We start from the raw sequence: 10,639 nt of genomic DNA on the forward strand, positions 1-10,639 counted from the left end.
TTTTTGAATGGGGCCCTAAATAAAGTTTTTGTATGCTCTTGCTTACTTTAGGTGCATTTGTGTCTCCAAACTATAGCTAAATAACCTTCCACACCCAGTTACAAGCCAAAAGTCAAGGCAAACAATGAAGGCACATATGGGGCATCATCAACTCATGCAAAAAGACCACAACAGTTGAGCAGCTCCAAACATCCGGTGCAACTTGACGTCATTAGGTTAAGGTGACACAGGGTGCTATGATGATTCTGAGGTTCTATCATCGTGCTGCACACACACACACACACCGGCTGTGATTGACACAGTGAAGGGGTGGGGACGCAGGGTGGGGTCAGCAGCAGGGAGAGGCGGAGGAGAGACTCACAGCTCGAGCCCAACCCTTAAACACGGAAACAAACACACACTGAAAGACGACCGGGGCGACGGAAAGAGGGTTTATTTCTCGACGCCGGGGATATGATTTCTGTGATCCGCCGAGGCAACGAGCGCATCTTTCTCCTCTAATACTGAGGTGGAAAAACTGACATCGAGCTCACTGTTATTCAAATATCACCCCGCCCGATCCGATCGACCCCCCCTCCGCTCCACCCCTTCACCGCCGCTTAGATACCGAGATGCACACGGAGACTCGGAACAAAAAAGTAAGTCCGTTTATCGTTCGCTATCGACTCGTTTGCAACGTAGCCGGTAGCTTTTGACGGCTGTCGCTGTCCGATTTCCATTCTGCAGGACTCTGCAGAGTTCCTCATCTATGAGTAGTTACCCGGTTTCGGTTTGCTCGCCGTTAACCGAAATGAGCCGATAATATCTGAGCTGCTGTGTGATTACCTCACTCCTGTGCATGCGACTCTTAGCCCGTGCTTATCCAAAAGCCCCCTAACGATAGCGCTGGTGCATTTGAAATACTTGTGCAACTCGTGACAAAGTCAGTAGTGTGTGGCACATCTGTCAGAGTCGACGCTTATCTGCATTGCTGTTTTAAAGCGGCGAAGGCAGGAAGGAAGCGCGCCGAATGCAGCTCGCTGGAGAGACACCATCTTAGCTGCTTTCTTAAAGGGGCAGCAGCCTTGCATTTGCATGGGATGAAAAAATTCTGTTATGTTGTTGCTGCCCTATAATGCTATATGCTATTGCCTTTGTCATCATCTTTCAGTTGGTAAAGGTCTAAATATCAAAGTGTTGCCAGCAGTACATTGTCTAACAAGAGACTGTAGCAGGTTGTACACAACTATGACTGTAGGCTACTGAAAACTATCATTAACATCCCATGATGCCAAGTAGGAGGAGGGAGGGGGGGGTGTATGTAGTGTGTATTTGTAACTGTGTAAACAAAAGTATGTACTAGTACTTTTAATGGGTTACACTGTCATCTAGAGATAGGTTTGTGTTTATATGTATGGTCAGCTTGTCACGGTCACAAAATAAGACCTAACAAGATGATCAGTCACCCAGCACATAGCAAAGGGGTCTTCGATCTGAAGGGGTTATTTTGTGATTTGATTGGTTGGTTTCAGAAAATGTTTAACAGAATGAAAGGTCAGTTATACAGCAACGGTCATTATATATATATATATATATCAGTCATGCGAAGCGCCGATTTTTTTCAAACCACCTTCCGATACTGCATGATGTTCGAAGCTTCAAACGTCATCAATCACGTGGTATTGTCATTTCGATACAAGCATCGGCACAGTGTGTGATACAATAGTGCTTTGAAAACTGCGTCGGAGCATCAGAACCTCGGTATCAATCGTCCCATCACTAATTAAAATGGCCAAGTATCCATTTAGATCCATACCTCCAAAGATGCATTTTTAAGATATAGACCTTAGTCTAATTTTTGACAGAAATGAAAGCAAGCCTGTAAGGTATAGACGTACAATGCATTCAATGGATTGTACTGTTTTTAAACACTATACTGATTGTTTAGCTGATGAAATGTCTTTCTATCCCTCACGGCCTCATTTCACCCAGGTTAAATTCAATGTGGCGTCTAACCTGACTGAGGTATATTGCATCTTTTAGTCCAGTGGTTCCCAATTCCAGTGCTCGCGACCCCCTGCTCTGCACATTTTGTATGTATCTCTTATCACTTCAGATGTTTGTTCTATTCGACCGCAAGTACCCTGTGAAGTGGACATCACAGGATATTCCGACATGATTCTAGTTCGAAGGGAGCGTATATGTTCCATTCAAAGGGGGTCGTGAGGACTGGAATTGAGAACCACGGTTTTAGTCTACTCTACCTCTGTTGTACAGTACTACCTGTTAGACCAGGGGTCTCTAAACTCGGTCCTGGAGGGCCGGTGTCCTGCAGTGTTTAGCTCCAACTTGCCTCAACACACCTGCCGGGAAGTTTCAAGTATACCTAGTAAGACCTTGATTAGCTGGTTCAGGTGTGTTTGATTAGAGTTGGAGCTGAACTCTGCAGGACACTGGCCCTCCAGGACCGAGTTTGGTGACCCCTGTGTTAGATCTAATTAATGTAATCTTCCACCTGTTTTTGCCTTTAATATGGTATATTCTGCAACTGAGCTCATTCTTGGGAGCAGAGTCTCCTGCGTGAGTTGTTATTGACAGAGTCAGGGAGGTGAGTGGACTGAGGCATTATCATTGGAGGAACAGAGAGTGCTCTAGGTGTGCCAGACAGCTTGTAATCATTAACATCTATGGACAAACTTTAGTCAAACACTCAGCTACCCTCTGTAGGTCTCAGTCTTTTGGTTTTGTCAGGGTGACATCGCTTCAGAAGGGTGTTTATAGGTTGAGGCATCCACTGGCTGCCTAATCAAGCCAACAAGCTGGGGGGGGGGGCGTGATGTAAAGTGCATCTGTTTTTAGGAGTTGAGACAGTTAGAGACTGCCACTGTCCTAGAGTACAGTTATTTTTAGGAGAAGGGTGCAGTCGGCCCTGGGTGTGACTGAGGTTGTGTTTTTGCAGGGTGGCAGTTCCTCTCACTCCCTGTCTTAAATAGCCTCTTGTGTTATTGACTGCACTTTAGCGTCACACCCTTAACCTGTCCTAAAGCTTAGCTCTAAAAGTGCAACACAAATTAGTCAGTGTTCTGTTTTGTATGAACTTGATTCTGTATCATATGAAGTAGGACACTTCCTCATTAGATATTTGAGATAAATTAATATGGTGTAATGCCTCAACATCACATGCTTTGTTGACCATTGCTCCCTATTAAAAGCCCATTTTCTTTACTCTATTCTCAAGAATGTTAACCATATGAAGTTGGACAGGCTGGTACTAAGACATTGCGCCACTGAGACCTTCCGTTTAGGCCTTATTCTGAATATGTATGCTGCTGGTGGCAGAAGAAACGAATGTACCTCAGATATTATCAAGGTCTTTTTTCACTTTGAGAGCTGCCTGAGGAGGATTCGGTTGTCCGAGAGAGCAGAGGAAAATGGAGGGAAAATGAGACTAATGGCGCTTTTCCACTGCATGGTACGGCTCGGTATGGTTCACTTTTTGGGGGGGTTCCACTGGGTACAGTACCTGGTACCTGGTACTTTTTTTAGTACCACCTCGGTTGGGGTTCCAAGTGAATCGTACCGTTACCAAAACGTGACGTGTAAACTCTGCTGATCACGGATTGGCCGGAGAGAATCGTCACTACCTGCGTCACTGAACTTGCGACACAGACACAAAAGAATCGCTAGATTTAAATCAGCACAGCCAGCGAAGGATCGAACGCAACTGTTTTGAACGAGCGCACCTTTTTTTAACAACCAAAAAGTTTTGTTGTCTGTTGTGGAAGAACAGACGTTCCTCTCGTTGATAGCAGAGGAGCGGATCCAGCGAGAGCTTGATGGGGCGAAGCGGAATGAAAAAGTTTTTTTAGGAGTCGTGGTAGTAGAGGTAGCTACTACCACGTTTTTTTTAGGAGTCGTGGTAGTGTCGCAACTATAACGACATGTGAATAATCCCGCCCACTCTAAAGCGGTACTGAACTGCAGTGGAAACGCAAACCGTGCCGAGACGTACTGAGCCGTGCCGAGCCGAGTCGTACCACGCAGTGGAAAAGCGCCATAAGCGTGAGGTTAAAGGAGACATGCAGCATTATGTGGTTTAGCTCCCAGACCTAAAGGAAGTAAACCAAGTTAGAGGTGAAATTTTGGATGAGTGGGGGCTTTGGGGTGTGTTTGTGTGTGTGTGTGTGGTATGGGACTGTAAGGATATTGTCCATGTCTCCCCAGTTGAGAGGCGATGTGACAGAATGACCCCCTACCATTGCGGCACAATCATTAACCAGGGAAAGAATCCCGTCCCCATAGCAACCCCTGCAGTTCTGCCAAACTGTCTGCAATGAAACGAGGGAGCGGGGGTGGAGTGCTCAGGGTGGGGAGGGTGTGTCTCAATGTGTGTGTGTGACTATTGATGTTGGAAACGGCATGCAAGCCATTGCTCCGAATGTGAAAATTACGTGATTTGGAAAAAAAGTTGCGAACCTTTGTTCCTGTAGCCCCCTCTAAACGCATGCAAATGCTGGACATTTGCATTAGCCTTTTACTGTAGCTTAATTGTAAGGAGCGAGGCATAAATTGTGTCCGTCTCGAGCACATTCTTCCAGGAAAGTATAGACTATCCTCTCAGGTATGTTCTTTGGAACAACTGCATCTTGCCCCTATGCCTTTAAATTTGACATCACCAGCTCTCTCTTGCCGTTTTTCTCTCGGTGCAGCTCTGCAGCAGAGATGCGCTGGCTTTCAGAAAGAGAGAAACTTCTTCCTTCCTGTCTGGGTGCTCATCTGCTTCACGGACATTAAATGGTTTGAGACGAGGTGAAACATTGAGGTTTGCATTACATTAGCAAAGCTACATTTCAGCCAAGCATCCTGTGAAGAAACTTCATTTCTGCACGTATGCAGGGCAGACCTTTCTTTTTGAGTACAAGAACTGGAGGGAAAGCAATGAGCATGTTAGGACTGTTGTGTGAGAGTGTGTGAGCGTGTGTTTTAGGGTGGGGAGGGCTATGGGAAGTAACAGCAGAGTTTGCGTCAGAGGGGTGTGGTGAGATAAGGCCAAGTTCACTGCTATGGTGACTGTGCCAACCATAAAGAGAAAGTCCTACGTGTGCATTTGTTTGAATTTATTTGGAGCCTATATACACTCCCAGCCATGACTGTAGGTATTCTTAAATAAACGATACACCCAAAAATGACAATTCTGTCATTATTTACTCTTCCTCAACTTCAAAAAAGACCAAAAACACCCTCAAAGTAGCAATATATTCCAAATATCCTGAAATTATATGATTGCTTTTGTGATAAACATGCTGAAATTTACTTATTATCTTTAATCTTGAATACAAAGTGCTAATGCTATTACTGTTTTTTTGGATGTCTTGTGTAAGAGTGCTCTGATCACTGGAAAAAGTACCAGTCATTGATCATAGGGTCTATTTGAAGCCTTCTTTTTATCATGTAGCATTATTTATAGGCATGGTCTGATTAGGATTTTTTCATACATTAATACTCTTATTCAGCAAAGTTACATTCAATTAATCAAAATTGACAAAAATAATGTTAAAAAAGATTTTTTTTTTAAACTTTTTTTTTTTTTAACTTGAACTTTCTATTCATCAAAGAATTCTGAAAAAAGTGTCATGGTTTGCACATAAATATTAAGCAGCACAACTGTTTTCAACATTGATGATAATAAAAACTAAGAAATGTTTCTTGAGCACCAAATCAGCATATTAGAATGATTTCTGAAGGATCATGTGACACTGAAGATTGGAGTACAGGAATAAATTACATTTGAAAATACTTTCAATTAGAAATGGTTATTTTAAATTGCAATGATATTTTATAACATTACTGTTTTTACTGTATTTTTTTTTTTTAAGGCAGGCTTACACAAAATTCAGACAGATAGGCTTATAAAGAAAGCCTACAATGCTTATTTAGTTTTTTTGAGAGATCACCAATCACATCAAATCAAAAGGAGCGATTATCAGCAGACAGCGAAGGGGAACCCGGTTGATCGGAGCACCGCTAGTCTTGTGGCCAAACCTCACTGACATCAATGGCAAAATGTTTGATTTGAGAGCTACTCTGGAGATGTTTGGTAAATAATGGATATTATTTGTGTGATGAAAAGACCAGAATTCATCAAAATGACTGCAAAACACTTAGTGTATATGTCATGTAAGATGGCAAAGTATCAAATAATAATAGATTTTTCATTTTTCTGAGAATGATTCCTTGAAATTCATTGTTTTAGTGTGAGTGGGTTGTTCTTCTTTTAGACCCTTTGTAGGCCCTGTGTCTTCTGCTACAGGCATTCAGTTGGCCTTGACCTATTCAGGTGGTTCTTTTTATTGGTCTCAACTCTCACCTCAAAAACTCCTTCGTTTCTCTTTTCGCTGCTTGCTGCTTCTCATTTCATTCCCCAACAGACGCTTCTGAGGCAGGGCCCTTGTTGCACACAGCCCTTTTGTTCCACCACGACTTGTGTGTGTGAGGGTTACACGACTCTGTCTCGCTGAAGAGGAAGGGTGGAGTTTCTAAGTCCAGTCTCTAATGGCGCTTTTCCACTGCATGGTACGGCACGGTACGGCTCGTTACAGTTCACTATTTGGGGGTTTTCCACTGGGTACAGTACCTGGTACCTGATACTTTTTTTAGTACCCCCTTGGTTGGGGTTCCAAGTGAACCGTACCGTTACCAAAACGTGACGTGTAAACTCTGCTGATCACGGATTGGCCGGAGAGAATCGTCACTACCTGCGTCACTGAACTTGCGACACAAACACAAAAGAACCACTAGATTTAAATCAGCACAGCCAGCGAAGGATCGAACGCAACTGTTTTGAACGAGTGCACCTTTTTTTAACAACCAAAAAGTTTTGTTGTCTGTTGCGGAAGTACAGACGTTCCTCTCGTTGATAGCAGAGGAGCGGATCCAGCGAGAGTTTGACGGGGCGACGCGGAATGAAAAAGTTTTTTTTAGGAGTCGTGGTAATAGAGGCGGCGCAACTATAACGACATGTGAATAATCCCGCCCACTCTAAAGCGGTACTGAACTGCAGTGGAAACGCAAACCGTGCCGAGCCGAACCGTGCCGTGCCGTACTGAGCCGTGCCGAGCCGAGTCGTACCACGCAGTGGAAAAGCGCCATAAGTCTCTGCTTTGGGGGGATGCAGTACTGAATTGAAAGACGACCTCTTATTTTTGTAATTATAACCCATGTGCTGACCCAAAAGGAACTAACGTTTGCATTTTCTGCACTGTTTTTGCTCTGCAAAATTCTGCTGAATAGGTTTAACGTGAACAGTTGGTTGCTTTACATATCTGTCAAACAATCTCGTTTACCATGGTTTGGCGAATTTTCATGGGCACAATCTAGTCATTTTAATAGGAATTTTATGTGACTGCAAAACACTTCCCCACACAGATTTCGCGACTGGTTCAAGTTTGTCATGTTGACCAAGAGAAAGCTGCTTGGGTTGCAAGTGACTTCTGTGTGAGCTGCGCTTTATGCATAATAGACAATAGACCTTTTTTGCCTGCACAATTTTAATGAAATTTCACTAATGTGACAAGCTACAAACGTGTGCCAGACCTTACGGCAATTAACAATCTAGACTAATATCAAAGTGCTCTTGTATTACCATCTGAAACTATCACTGGTACCACAGCAATACTTTCATAGGGCATAGTGCTTTAAAGAGAGACGCCTGACACAGGGTGGTCTTTGGCCAAAGGGAGGCGTTGTACCTTTAAGAGGCTAACGGAAAGAACCAGAGGGTAGGACAGAGTCCTTGCACCACAGCCTGCGCTCCGTGTGTGTCACCAAACCCTCTGCCTGCTCATCCCCCTCACGCACCCCATGCAGCTGTGACCTTACATGTGTATCCTCCCCTTCTGCCTCTTTTCTCTTTTCCTTTCTCTCTCTCTCACACTCTTTTTCATTCTCTTCTTTTGCTTTTGGACCGATGAGTTGATTACATGAAGGGGGCGCAGTGACAGCACTGGCTGGTACACAGAACAAGATGTGCCCCAGGCCCCAACAGACTGCATTAAAATTACGTTGTTCTGACATATTTAAACAGCAGCGGCAAACATGTACACGTACATACAGATCTGCACATGCATACACATTACACAACCAGAGACCTTATTTTCTTGACAAAAATGTAGTACCCCCCCCCAAGTGTTGTAGAGGCTGTCTTCTTCCATGAAAACTAAAGGAACATCTCATTTGTTTTCGTAGTTGGTCCTCGAACACCTTATTTGGCAGTGCATGGAGTTAGTGGAGCGGCTCTGAGAAAAGCAAAGACAAAGTAAGTTTACTCGTCAGTCAGTTATTCCCTTAGAGGTTGGTTCACTTCACCCTCATACCACAACTTATTTTACAGCTTACAAGAATCAAATAAACTTGTCAAAATGGCAACTGCTCACAGTGCTCAGTGTTTTTACATGCAAGAAGAGCTTGCATCCTATAAACCTAAGATGGATGCTTAGATACTTTACGCAAAGATGACAGTGGAGAACGGTCTAAAGCTACAAGACCGAAAGTGAGCACAGAAAACTATTCACAGAAACATTGTACAGAAATGAGAGAGGAATTTAGATGGTTGACATTTAAAGACCTGATGAAACTGCTTCAAAAGCACAGTTTACCTTCCTATGCTAACAAATTTCCTATTGAAACAGGAAGTCAGGATGGAACATAATGCTTTGTATTTTATATATAAAAATAGCTTTTAGCTTATGTAACAGCTGTGAACCATTATTTGCTACTAGCTATTGCTAATTTCATTGGACAGAAATTTGTATACTCCTCTGAGTGCTAGATGAGTCATCATTATTTTGATGCATTTAACTGATAAAAGTTCGAAATGTATCTAAAGATATATATCTGCAAAATGTTAATTTACATGAGAACATAGATGTCTTCACTCCTCAAAGCTGCATTCTGCAGAATAGATTTAACATCAATAGTTGATCACTTATCAGTCAAACAGTATCGTCCTGTCTTAAGGTATGGTCACATTCTCTGGTTCGTTGAATTTTCTCAGGGGAAATACAGTCATTTCAATTAGGGCTGCAACAACTAATCGATAAAATCGATTATTATCGATAATGAAAATAATCGACAACGATTCTCATTATCGATTAGTCGGGTCTGCCCAAGGTGCACGTCCAACTTCAGCCAGTCGCGTCAAATTACAGCACTGAATAGCGCATTATGGACAAAATGCATCTAAAAATAGTGGAGGAAACAGAATGAGATGCTGCAGGAGAAGTACGTGATCCAAGCTGCCCAAAACTTAAGAATTCTTTATTTTAAGCTTTAACCTAACGCATTAGCGTATGGCGTAGGCTATAGGCTTGCCCTGTCCTGCGCTTTGACAGATGCATGTTCGTCCTCAGCGCAAAAACTTTCAGTTCACGGTCATATCCTTATCTGTAAATGTAACAAATTCACGCGAACACTTCCACTTTTGCAAAAAAGTCCGTTCTGATAGTAAATCTTTACTGAATGAGCGCCGGCGCGGCGGGCGCGTGGACGCGCGTCAGACAGACGGCAACTAATCGATTATCAAAATAATCGTTAGTTGCAGCCCTAATTTCAATAGGAATCCACTCGATAGGGAATTTTAATTTTAATTATATTTAGAATTTATCTTTTTTTTTTTTTTTTTCCAAATATGAATCGATGAGATATATGAAATATGAAAGTCATACACCACTAGCTTGCTCGCTGAATGTGAAAGTGTGTCACATTAATTAACCAAGCAGCTTACCTGACATCCTTTAGAAAAGTGAAGTGCAAAAACAGCGCTGTCTGTAGAAGTGTGCAAACTAATGATTGGAAAGAAACCTGCAAACTAGTGCAAATGTACACCAAAATGTAAATTATGCAAAAAGAGAAAAGGTTGAACAAGCAAACAAGAGATGTTTGCCTACTAATTCAGATTAGGTGAAATGTTAGCCAGGCTTCTTCACACTGAGGTAAGCAATGATATTCCATGAGTAGGATCCTTGGAGACAAGATCTCACATCACTACAGTACCTTTATATTCTCAAGCTTTGCTATAAACCATGTCACAAAATCTGATCTCATATATGTTTCCGCTGTCAAGTTTTTTGTGTTTACTCTGTATGCGATGAGAAGAAAGCTGAGCTATTGTTTTTTTTCCACCTTAGGGCTTATGGGCCATTGTGTTAGACTGTAGATCAATGTGTGTGAATGTTTATGTGCAGAATGCTTTCTTGACTAATGGCGCTTTTCCACTGCGTGGTACGACTCGGCTCGGTATGGCTCAGTACGGCTCGCCTCGGCACGGGTTGCGTTTCCACTGCAGTTCAGTACCGCTTTAGAGTGGGCGGCATTATTCACATGTCGTTATAGTTGCGCCGCCTCTACTGCCACGACTCCTAAAAAAACCTTTTTCATTCCGCGTCGCCCCATCAAGCTCTCGCTGGATCCGCTCCTCTGCTGTCAACGAGAGGAACGTCTGTACTTCCTCAACAGACAACGAAACAGCCACTTTTTGGTTGTTAAAAAAGGTGCGCTTGTTCAAAACAGTTGCGTTCGATCCTTCGCTGGCTGTGCTGATTTAAATCTAGCGGTTCTTTTGTGTTTGTGTCGCAAGTTCAGTGACGCAGGTAGTGACGATTCT

At 42.9% G+C, this 10,639-nt stretch overlaps 1 protein-coding gene across 1 annotated transcript in view; it reads left to right on the top strand.

Moving 5' to 3' along the window:
• The first annotated feature begins 245 nt into the window (after positions 1-245).
• The window catches only part of klf8 (Kruppel like factor 8), a 39,028-nt gene continuing 28,634 nt past the window's right edge, over positions 246-10,639 (top strand). Inside the window, exon 1 of the mRNA XM_016536449.1 lies at positions 246-638. Coding sequence (XP_016391935.1) covers positions 612-638 — 27 coding nt within the window. The 5' untranslated portion in view covers positions 246-611. The remainder of the gene's footprint in view (positions 639-10,639) is intronic.

This window comes from Sinocyclocheilus rhinocerous, unplaced genomic scaffold, assembly GCF_001515625.1.
Source record: "Sinocyclocheilus rhinocerous isolate Xijiao unplaced genomic scaffold, SAMN03320098_v1.1 scaffold846, whole genome shotgun sequence".
Lineage (NCBI taxonomy): Eukaryota > Metazoa > Chordata > Actinopteri > Cypriniformes > Cyprinidae > Sinocyclocheilus > Sinocyclocheilus rhinocerous.